Source organism: Tenrec ecaudatus, chromosome 4 (assembly GCF_050624435.1).
Source record: "Tenrec ecaudatus isolate mTenEca1 chromosome 4, mTenEca1.hap1, whole genome shotgun sequence".
In the NCBI taxonomy this organism is placed as follows: domain Eukaryota; kingdom Metazoa; phylum Chordata; class Mammalia; order Afrosoricida; family Tenrecidae; genus Tenrec; species Tenrec ecaudatus.
In genome coordinates this window covers 158,698,547-158,711,148 of record NC_134533.1, presented here as the reverse complement: position 1 = coordinate 158,711,148, position 12,602 = coordinate 158,698,547, and the positions used below count along the sequence as shown (strand labels likewise).

Genomic DNA, 12,602 nt, shown 5'->3' with positions numbered 1-12,602 from the left:
TTGAAACCCCCAGAAGCACAGTTCTAGTTTAATTCACATAAGGTCTTTATGACACGAAATTGATAATGTATGGTATTTTAAAAAATCCTTTAAATTAGTCTTTAATAAATTAGAGCCAGGAAAGGAAAAAGTATGATTGGGTTTTAGGTAAGAGGTTTGGTGGTGGAAATGATCATACCACAATTAATAAAAAAAACTGGTACCAGGAGGATAAGGGGATGGTGGGGGGAGAAGGGGACACCTATCACAATGATCTACATATAATGCCTTCCCTGGGGGGCGGACAACAGAAAAGTGGGTGAAGGGAGAACATTGGTCAGTGTAAGACATGAAAAAATAATAATGATAAATTCTCAAGTGTTAGGGAGGAAAGGTGGGGGAGGGAGGGGAAAATGAGGAGCCTGATACCAAGGACTCAAGTAGAAAGAACATGTTTTGAAAATGATGATGGCAACAAATGTACACAGTGGATGGATGGATGGATTGTGATGAGAGCTGTATGAGCCCCCAATAAAATGATTAAAAAGAAGAAGAAGAAACACGAAGTTTAACAGTTAAAAAGATGTTAATTTTGGAGAGTGAGGAGCTAAGTTTTGTATAAACTGTGCTATTCAGGTAGTCTCCAATTTATGATGGGGTTCTGTTGGGATGACCCCAGAATGAATCAGTTAAATATCTCCATTTAAAAATAGATGTGTCTATTATTGCCTTTTATTATTAGCTTTGTAACTCCAATATATCTTTGAACACTTGCAAGTGAACATCTGAGAATGATAACATCAGTGAGTTATATACACCACAACTTTGTTTGCGCTACATATTACCAACAACCACAACAAAATCTGTCCTAAGTATGGTCCATTATAACTTGAATACGTTGGAAGATGGGGATGCCTGTGTACACAGCGTCGCTCTACAGTCCACCAGCATTTACTTTGGGACTCTGTGCTGAACACTCTGCTAAAACTTTGAGGAAAAAATAAATAGAAACATTCTTGCCTTTAGGCAAATAAAGGTAAAGAATGTAGGCAAAGGTAAGAAGAGGACTAGATCTGACTGCCTTGTGGCAAAAAAGTCCTCTTATACTAATCATTTACACGGAAAATCTGCTATGTTCGGCAAGAACAGGCAAGTTGAGTCATCTTTTAGTTTTTATATATAATTATGTGAATTTGTTCAGATACTGGTAGTTAACTTAAGTATCGGAGACTCTGGAATGTACTTAGATCATCACTTATGAAATAACTTATAGCAGAACCTTTGGGCCAGGCGATATTGACAAGAAGAAAAGACATTTTCAGCTAGAATAGAAGAGGAGTATAAAGTATAATTATTAATTAAAATTATTCCTATAGGATAACTAAAGCTGTAGCAATTTTCCTTAAGCATAAACATAAAGAATGCACACTTCTTTCCTATAAAATACAGTTCAAAGGTCTATTTCTCCTTTCCTATAAGATTTTAAGAGTCTTTTATAGGTACCAGAACTTGTTTTTATTGTGAGGGTACTTTTACTTATTCATTAAAAATACAGTGTATGCCTATAGTGTACCAGGTACTCGTGGGTCGGACTGACTCAGTGGCAGTGAGTGATGCTAGCGGTGAGACCGCATAGTGGACCTGAACATTTTCCCATCTCCAAGGAGCTCCTTGCTCAAGGACTTTCACAAAATGCCTGACACGTTGAAAAATAACTGAAAATGGATGAAAATTGATAAATATGTAAATATATTTAAGATATAAATGGATAGATTAAATTATGTCTTTAAGATATAACTTGATATCTTTAACTACATTACTTAAATCAGTAACTACATTACTTAAATGGATAGATTAAATTATGTCTTTAAGATATAACTTGATATCTTTAACTACATTACTTAAATTATAACTCCTGCATATACAATCATTACTTTTGTAACCGTGAAATCAAACTTTGACAATCACTGTGTATGTGTAGTACTTGTCCTTGCAGTTTAGTGTAAACAGTTAACTGACAGATGATTTAGACAACTGCTGGTTTTTAGTATGTACAGGTAGATGTCAGTTTTTGCACGTGGCTTCCCTCTGCTCTGCAGGTCCTTCATAGTTCACAATGGAAGGCTTGTGGCCACCAGGGATCAAGCAAGTCTCACTGTTATTTTTTCAACAGCAGATGCTCACTTTGTAGCTCTGTGTCACATTTTGGTAATTCATAAAATATTTCAATCTTTTCCATAATGAGATTACCTGCCTAATAGATTCCATGATAAGCTAAACACAACTCCCATATATACTGGGAAATACAAAATTAGTGTGGTTTGATGTATTGTAATGCTCTTTATTGTGGTGGTATGGAACAGAACCTTCCAAGGTATGCCTGTGTTATGTCAACACATTGATTTTGAAAGGTATCTTATTATATATCTTGAACAAATGATGTTATTGACTTTTTGGACCTTATTTGGCCCTGATTTAATATCGTCTTTTTAGGTTGGGAAGGGTTTCCAGAAGGTTTTGAAGAATCACTCCTATATATGACATTAGTTGCCTCATTTTAAAATTTATTTGATAATTTTCTAGGAAAGGTAATCATATTTAGTTATATTATTCTGCCTAACCATGGTGAACAAGGCAACTTTAAATTATAATAGCTTATTAGTACATCAACTTAAGAGTGTGAAGGCTTTCTTCCTTGTTTTTTAGATGACCGGTTTCTGGGTCCCTTCCGAATGAGTATATGTCTGTGGAAAGCCTTGCCCCTTTCTTGCAGGAGGTTCTCAGGCAGACATCTGTGAGCCAGAACCCCATAAAGACAAGGAGAGTGGCGCACAGGAGAAAATGTAGAAAAGAAGGCTGAGAGTACACAATATGCTGATACCGTGGAGTTAGCAGAGGGAATTGATACACAAGCAGGAAGGCAGTTTCAGTGATGAGATCACCTGCACAAAGGTGCCAACAAGATTTGCCTTCAATGAACAATTTTGGGGTCTGTGACATGTTCGTTCCAGTGTTATCATATAAATGTCAACCTTGAAGTAATTCACCAGCAAGTAGTTTTCCAACTGGAGTCTTAGGCAACTGAGGAAAATTTTGAGAACATGAGCTATATAAAAGCCTTTTAAAACGTTAGTAGGAAAATGGAATAAAAAGAGAGTGGATTTCCCCCCCCCCCTCGAATTTTTGAAGCTCCCTCTTATAGTGAATGGTACTTTCATTTGTGCAAGTTATAAATGAAATAAGCAAATGGCATATTGCACAAAGAATATAAAAAAAGGCAATCAGGAGAAGGCAAGAGGAGAATCATTAGAAAGAGGCAAAGTGTCTTTGTTAACAAACTACTTTTCAATACTTTTAAAGTTTTAATGTCTTTTCTCCCTTTTAGTGGAAGGCTCATGATGGCATTATTTTAAAAGTAGATTGGAACTCAGTTAATGATCTTATTTTATCTGCTGGGGAAGACTGTAAATATAAGGTATGTAATGTTTTAATTTCTTACCTGGTAGAAAGACTTGAATTTACCAAATGAGGAAAATGTTTTAATGCCTTAATCTAACCATGTCTTTTAACTAATAATTTAACAAATTGCTATTTTACAATTTCAACAGGCACTTAACAATTTTAATTAATATTATAAATTGATGACATTATAAAGACTATCTCATTGGCCTTTAGAATTTGATTTTAACAGTAGCAACGTAAATATAGTTTCTAGTTTTAGTGATTCAATCTAGATAAATCAATCTAGTTAAGTTTTCAAAAATGTACCTTATTAGTTGATCAGTTTCAGATCAAGATAGTTTGTAAAGAAGAATATCTAATGTAATCATAATAAGTTTAGTTTAAATAAATACTTTAGGGGAAAGTTGGTAGAATACTTATTGGACAAGTCCAAAAAATAAGCAAAATACTGAAGATTTCAAAACTACAAGATTGTTAAAAAATCCGAATCCTACCTTGCAAGTCTGGATAGACCAGAGGATGTACCCTGGTACAGATGGGAACTAGAAACACAGGGAATCCAGGGCGGATGGTCCCCTCAGGACCAGTGGTGTGAGTGGCAATACTGGGAGGGTATAGGGAGGGTAGGTTGGAAAGAGGGAACTGATTACAAGGATCTACATGTGACCTCCTCCCTGGGGGATGGACAACAGAAAAGTGAGTGAAGGGAGACGTCAGACAGAGCAAGATATGACAAAATAATAATTTATAAATTATCAAGGGTTCATAAGGGAGAGGGAAGTGGGGAGGGAGGGGAAAAATGAGGACCTGATGCCAGGGACTTAAGTGGAGAGCAAATGTTTTGAGAATGATGAGGGCAATGAATGTACAGATGTGCTTTACACAACTGATATATGTATGGATTGTGATAAGAGTTGTATGAGCCCCTAATAAAATGATTTAAAAGAACAAAAAAGTAGGACAGAAAAAAATTTATTATGGTAAAAAAATACATATAAAAAAGCATTTTCCATCGTCACACTTTCTGCATATACAATTCTGTGACATTAGTTCTGTTTTTCTTATCTTCTCCATGACCACTATCCGTTTTCAAACGTTTCCATTATCTTTAACAGAAATTCAGTGGCCTCTACTCAGGGACTTCCCCTGAGCACTCCTGTCCTAGTAGCCACTCATAAACTCTGGTGACTGCACAGTGGCAAACACGTTGTAGCATGTACCAGCCCTTTATTTCTCTTCAGGGCTAATGGTCCACTGTATGCACATACTACATTTTGTTTATCTATTCAGGATGATGAGGCTATTTTCCTCTTTGGCTACTGTGATTAGGGCTGCATGGACCATGGGTGCGCAGTGTCTGTCTCTGCTCTGTTTTCGGTTCTTTTGGGTGCACACCTAGAAGCAGGGTTGTTGAGTTGAATGGCAATGATGGCCTCACGTTTTCAGAAACTACAAACTGTTTTCCATGTGGCTGTACCATTTTATAATTCTACCAGCAATGGATGAGAGTCCCAATTTTTCCATATGCTTGCCAACATTTGTTGCTCTCTGATCATAGATGGCCTTGTGGAGGTTAATTGTGTCTCATGGGGTTTTGATTTGCATTTCCCCAGTGACTAATGATGTTGAACATCTTTCCATGTGCTTGTTGGCTATTTGTATATCTTCTCCGAGGAAATAGTGCTTAATTCTTTTGCCTATTAAGATTTTAATCTTTTTGTTGCTAGAAGTATTGGACTTAAAATGGGCAGCTTTTATATTTAATGAGAGATTTAGTAAAATCTGAACATTGTTGCAATGTCGTAAAATATATTGTTTTAGGTACTAAGGTTTCAAGTATCTAAAGGAGTACTACTTCATCTTCCCCTTGCATACGAGTAAAGGTATTTAGTTGCTGATATTATAAAGTAATGATTTCTAAAATTTTATTTAACCTGAGGACAACCTTGTTTCTAATAATGTGGTGGCTGTTAGTTAGAAAAGATTTAAAAATATTTGCTTTTATAGGTGTGGGATAGTTATGGCCGCCTGCTGTACAATTCACAACCTCATGAGCATCCTATTACCTCAGTTGCCTGGGCTCCAGATGGGGAATTGTTTGCTGTTGGATCGTTTCATACTTTACGCTTGTGTGATAAAACCGGGGTAAGTTCTACTGAACAGTCACAGATGTGCTATCATAAATGTGGAATGCACAACCACATGGTTCTCAAGCTTTAAAAAGCATTTTTGATGAATATATTTGACTGAATCTTTCTTATTTGTCTTTTTAATATACTGGTTCAATCAATTCCAGATTTCTGGGACCGTATGAACTCTCTAAGTATAAGAATGGGCATGTTCTCTACTATTTGTCTTTCTGGAATTACTTATTTTGAACAAGATTCTAAAGGATGGATAAAGTGGTTAAAATATTAAAATTTATGCCCTATTCATGTAAAGACTGCAGTTTTAAACTATTTTTGTTGCTGTTGCTATTAACATGTTTCATACAAAATTTTTGTTGTGTCATTTTGGTAAGGAATTAATAGTAAATAACATGGCTGTTTTAAACCAAAAGGCTTCTTTCTGTTTGTCAGTCATTCATATTTGAGTGAACGTGAGACTTGTTCCTCAGAAGAAACTGTGCCCTTCTTCCTATAAATTGTGTTTGGTTATCTGCAGATAACCAAATTCAACAGTGTTTCTCCATTGGGAGTTGCTAGGTTGCAGACTCCAGAAGCAGCAGCATTACGTGGCCAAAAGTTTGAGTGGACTGTTCTAGACTAGTACCAACTGTTGCCAACCTCACATCACTGTGGCTCATTTTCTTTAAATGCAAAATATGACCACTTAGAAATTTTAGAGCTTCAAAAATAAACAATACATATATACTTGAGTATAAGCCGAGTTTTCCAGCACACTGTTTATGCGGTTTTTGTGGTAGATTAGGTGCCTCAGCAGATATTCGGGTTGGTTTGTACTTGAGTATATATGGTAAGTATTCTGGATATTTGTTTTTTAGCACTTAAAATAAAACAGGCACTGCTTGGCTCTGGAAGCCCTACAGAAGTTGCTATTGTTCGGTGCTATTGAGTCAGTTGTGTGTAAGTAACCCTATGTTTAACAGAACAAGACGCCCCTCGGTCCTGCTCCAACCTCCAGTTGTTGTGCTTGGGTCCGTTGATACAGATGCTATGGCAGTCCATCTTGTTGAAGGCCTTCCCCTTTCTCACTGCCCCTCCACTTTACCAAACATGAATCCTTTTCCAGGAGCTGCTCTCGCCTGATAACATGTTCCAAGTATTCCAAATAAGTCTTGCTGTCCTCACTTCCAAGGAACATTTCCAGCTGTACTTCGTCCAGGACAGACCTGTCTGTTCTTCTGCCAGTCCATGGTGCTTTCAATATTCTTCACCCGCAGCATAATCCAAATGCATCCATTTTTCTTCGGTCTTCCTTATTCACTGTCCAAGTTTCACATGTGTATGAAGGAATTGAAAATACCATGGGTTGGGTCAGGTGCACTTTTGTCCTTGTGCTAGTTATATAATTGTCAGTTTAAGGATTAAGTGTGTAGGGGTGGATTCTAGCCTGTCAATCAGGTCATAGCCAATGAGGCTTCTGTGTGGGCATAGCCTTCGCCTAAGGCTTCTGGGAATTCCGGGATTTCCTCCTTAAAAAAAAGATGATATTCAGGTCACTTAAGAACTTTTACCTTTGGCTGACTCTCAGGGATTCTAATTATAGAGACTATGTAGTTTCATCTTCACAATTTAGCAGTTTCTTAGATTGTCCAGTTTCGTGTTCTCTTCCTGCTCTTGAATACTGCCCTCACTCATGTCCTTCCTTCATGGCATGCTCACATTTCTGTCTATAACTGACTTAAGTCCTACCCACAAACTGGAATAAACAAGGACCAAACTCACCGTGATTGAGTCCATTCTGGCTCATAGTGACCTGATAAGACAAGGTGGAATTGCCCTTGTGAGTTTACCAGACTAACTGTTTACAGGATGAAAGCCCCTCTGCCTTGGAATGGCTGGGGGTTTCAAACTGCTGACCTTGCAGTCCGCAGCCCAGGGCTCCTTAAGTTCCACTCATAAGTATGATGAATCTCTATCTCTATCTATCTATATCTCTCCCTGGATAACGGACATATAGAGACAATAACTGGTATGTGACTTATCGGGATTGGGAGGATGTTGGAGGGAAATGAGGAGCAAATAGTGAATATGGGGAGGGAGGAGGCTCTAGAACTGACTGTGGTGATATATATACAATGCTTTTTAAATACAACCAAACTATGAAAATATATAATATGTGATATATAGCTCAATAAAACTATTGGAAAGGAAAGGTTTAACCCTGATGCACACCTTTGCTGATTTTTAAACTCTTGTTGTATTTGAACAACTTCTATGTCTTTGTTAAGTTATATCCCATAACTTAATTATTCTATATTTACTTTTTATACAAAATGTAGATACTCAATAATTTATTAATAATATGGGCATAATAAATATTTGTCATCTATAACATTTTAAAGTTAAAACTGGGGTTCTTTCTGGGTCAATGTGAATAACTGAATTGAAGATTTACTTCACTATATACAAGTCCTTTTTAAAAATGAAATATTCTAGAAAAATAAAAATGTTCTAGAAGAATTTTCTTTTACCATATTTCTGAATTCAACTACTGAATAGAATGTAATATATATATTGAGACTTGAGATCAGTATTTTAAACATCTTTTCATTCACGGGATAGATACTAAATATACAGTGCTCATCAGATAGTGTTTTAGAAACTGGAGATGGAATAATGAAAAAGATGTAAAATCTGTCACTTAAGTTGTTGACAACTGTTAGAGAGGGAGACTTTAAAACTTAAAGAACAGAATGATAAATGTTTGTACTAAATATGTGGCATGCTGGGAAAATCCCACCTTCCTTGCTAACTTCCTCTTAAAGATCAGCATGAATCCATTTCCCACCTGGCAGCCTTGTTGCCATTCGCCCACAATAGCACTCTCATCCTCAGGCACTTAGGGCTGGGTCAGCCATGCTGACTATAATTCTCCCATATCAACTAGACTCCTCTCTCTTTCTTTCAGAGGCAGCTGAGACTAAGTGTGAGCATACAAATTAAAAGAATACAGACTGGCAAATAGGCAGTCTGCTGTGTCTCATTACCTCTGTAGTTTGATAACTCCCAGGATCCACAGATAGTATGCATGTTTGTATGTATGTGTATGTATATCGTTAGGTGCCATTGAGATGACTGTAACTCATAGCTACCCTGTGTACAATAGAACATAACACTGCTCACAAAAAGGACATGCTCCGCTCCTGACTCTGGCTGGTGATGAGATCACACCCAGCTCTTCTCAGAGGGCTCATTGCAGGGACTCCTGTTCACAGTTACTCACAGGTGGATATTTTCAGTCTCTTCCCCCCCCACATCCTTTTTAAAAATTTTATTTTATTGAGCACACAGCACATTTCAAGCTGAAAGAATTGAAGAATAAAATTCAAGTTGCAATACAGAAGGGTTCTATGAGCAAAATATTGAATTCTGCAGGAAGCCTCAAACAAGAATGGGAGGAATACACAGACCCTGCACCAAGTAGGACTCAGACATTCAGCCATTTGAAGAGGTAGCATATGGTCAAGAACTGATGGCATTGAAGGAAGACGTTCATGGTGCGCTGAAGGCACTATTGGGAAAAGAAGGTACCAAGAATCGATAGAGGACCAACTGAAATGTTTCCACAAGCTAAGTCTGCACTATAAGCTCTCACTCATCTGTGCCAAGAAATTTGGAAGACAGCTATCAGACCAGCTAGTAGCAGCTACTTACATTCTATTAAAACAAACCCTTCAGGTTATATATGAAAAAGAAGCTTAGCAGGAAATCTTACTGTTATTCTGTCTTATAACTCACAGCTCAAATCTTCCTAGCTCCTCTAATCATTATTTTATAAATTTGTTAAATCTGCTAAGAAATGAGTCGTGACTGGAAAGATCCATCTTTGTGCTAATTCTAAAGAAAGGTGACCCAGCTTCCTGGGGGTGACATTCAACTGGCCAGTGCTGGCGTCTGGCTTTCTCATAGCCCAGTGTATCCATATCCTTCCTGGTGGAGAAAGCTCCGCGGATGGTAAATGCTGCTGTGACTTATTGAAAGCCTCAATGGTTCCTCCAACCCCTGCTGAGATCCCTACAGCTATTCAGAGCCAAAAAATACAGTCACTAGTGCTAAGACTGGCCGCTTCACACAGCTCACAGTCAGTCAGGGAAGCTCTGCTGAATGGTTTGGTGGCCCCTGAAGTGTGGATGTGGTTTTATATTGGAGATCATAGGCAAGTGAGGCATCATTGGCTATATGATGGTTGAAGACCAGTCTTTTACATCTGATTATATTTAGTTTACTGTTTGAATGTTCTTGGACCATGTGTGATCAGAGTACTCTAATAAATAGGTAGTTCTTTAAAAAGAAAAGAAAAGAAAGGCAACATGAAAGAGAATGGAAATGATTAAAAAATAGCATTAATACCATATGCAAATGAAATTTTGTTGAAGATCATTCAACAATGGTTGCAGCAGTACATGGATTAGGAGCTGCCAGAAATTTGAGCCAAACTCAGAAGAGGATGTCCCATAAGGGATTTTATTGCTGATGTCAGCTAGATCTTGGCTGAAAGCAGAGAATACGAGAAAGAAGTTTAGTTTACTTGTGTTTAATTGATCATGCAAAAACTCTGTGGTTCAAAGAAGCTATGGCTATCATTGAGAACAGTGGAAATTCCAGAACGCTTTATTGTGCTGAGGTGGAACCTTTACATGGACCCAGCAGTGACCATTAAAGCTGAACAAGAAAATATTGCCAAAACAATCTCCTTTCATAGAATGAATTCTAAACTAGTCTCAAGAAGTTGGAGATTGGTGATGCCCCAAATGCCCACCTCCTCTATGTTATTCAGCTCCATTCCCCGACCCCACCCCTTTCCACCCTTGAGAATATTCCCTCATGTTTCTAGATTCCGTGAATCGTTACAGCATCCCACAGAAACTCATGAAACTTTGAGGACATGTCTCACATGGTGGTGAGTGCTGTTCAGTCACAAATCCAAAGGTCAGGTAGGGTAAACCAGATGCATGCTCCACTCCTGGCTCTTGCTAGTAATGAGATCATGCCCCCTACTTCAAAGAGGACTCATTTTATTCCCAGCAGGATGGCATTGCAGGGAATCCTGTTCGCAATTACCCACAGGCTAATCCTGTTAGTCTCTTCCCTTACCTGCTTTTTTAAAAAAAAGAACATTGTGCTATAATGAATATATCATGCAGTTCAGTAGTTCAATCATATCAATAAGGTTTGTGCAATCCTAGCACATTCAATTTGAGTATCTTTTCTTCTTCCTTATACCTATTGATAATGACTCCCTGTCTCCCCGGGCCCTACTACCTCTGCACACCTCTTCCGTGCTACCAGGCACTCCTTAATCCAGCTCCTCTCTTCTTTCATCCACCCATCCAGGTTTCCCTCAACAGATAAATGTACCAAACAAGGGCAAACAACCAACAAGGACCCACAGCAACAACCACATCAAACTAAGAAAGACCTCACTCTAAGTGAATATACATATTTAGAATAGATTCACAGTGGGTCCAGAGGGAGCTCAAACTACAAGATGTTACATCCCAGAGCTAAGTACATTTGCTAAAATCCATTTCACATCGTTTTTTTGTCTGATATTAGGATGGTTAATATTCCTAGTCTATGTGTATTGGGATTCAGCCAGGACTCATCCACGTAGGGATCCTGCAAATGGATTTTGGGCTACCACTATCAACCATAGCTTTTTTGTTTTTGCAAAACCCTTTCCAGCTTATTGCAAGATGGATTTACACTATTCCAAGTTAAAAGTTCAAAGAGGACCCACGTGGTTACATTATACAAGAACAAGACAAAAAGTGTTGCTATACAACCACCGAAACTTTTATGAAACAAAAATATCAAAAGATGATAGCTATTTTTAATCATTTCCATTCTCCTTTAGGTTGCCATTCTTTTCTTTTTAAATAATTACTTATTTTATTAGAGTAGTCTGATCACACATGGTTATTCAGCAGAGCTTCCCTGACTGTGAGCTGTTTGAAGTGACCGGTCTTAGCCCTAGTGACTGTATTTTTCAGGCTCTGAATAACTGTACTATTCAGAGCCTGAGTAGTTGTACCACATAATTGAATTACAGTCAATTAATATGTCCCTTCCAGATGAAATCGCTTATGTGACATAATTCTGGATTTCATACCCCTGTGGCTACGGTCCCATGTTGGAGGGCACACACAGGAATATGAAGCGATTGAGACCTGACCTTAGTAGAGCGTGAGAATTGTGACACGCTCTTTAATGGTTATCTTGGTTTGTGTTAATTTAAGGAATGATATGCTAGAGTTAAGAGGAGAAAGCTGTTTCTGGAGTGGCCTGACAAAAAAGCCTGGCTGGTTAAGATTAGTAGGCAGTCAATGCCTTCTAGAAACACCCTTCCCGAGGCCTCAGCTCATATGTGCATAAATCAAATACAGTCTAGGGGTGAAGACTGGATTATTATCTGGAGTATCATTAAAAAGGTGAAGAGGTATAGGATAATTAGACTGCAGTACTGGTACTCAATGACATTCTCACTAGATGGCCTTTCCCTGGGTGGGTCTTATAAGGTGAGGGAACTAATACAAGAGCAATTCATTCTTATTACATGGTCTTGCCTAGTACTGGATCTCCTAAGATCATGAAGATAGGAGTTTCATAGCACAGTTTGGCAGTTTGGTGAAGGAATGAGATGGTGGCCCCCTATCATGAAAAATAGTGTCTCCGGTCTTAAAGACTTGTCTCAAAAAAAGCAGCCATCTAAACGAAAAGGCAGCTAAATCCACACGAAAGAAGCACACCAGCTTGTGTTACCCAAGGGTTGTAAATAATAAGATCCAAACCTGGAGAAGGAACAGTACCAAAGCCTAAATTCTAAGCACCTACTTTACACAAAAGTATGGCTGAGGCCCCAGTTACTGAGCTGCAGCTCACACCCTTGTCCCAGCCTTCCCCCGGCTGCCTTCTGCTGTTGCCTTCCTCAGTCCACGAGGAAAGGAATCGGATCGTATGCCTGCTCTCCAGAAC

The 12,602-nt window shown here is 38.2% G+C and overlaps 1 protein-coding gene across 3 annotated transcripts in view; it reads left to right on the top strand.

The window, feature by feature from the left end:
- The window catches only part of IFT80 (intraflagellar transport 80), a 166,862-nt gene that overhangs the window by 66,662 nt on the left and 87,598 nt on the right, over window positions 1-12,602 (top strand). For all 3 annotated transcript variants that reach the window (XM_075546978.1, XM_075546977.1, XM_075546980.1), the window contains exons 7-8: window positions 3,365-3,454; window positions 5,449-5,586. In XM_075546978.1, the coding sequence (XP_075403093.1) occupies window positions 3,365-3,454; window positions 5,449-5,586 (228 nt within the window). The remainder of the gene's footprint in view (window positions 1-3,364; window positions 3,455-5,448; window positions 5,587-12,602) is intronic.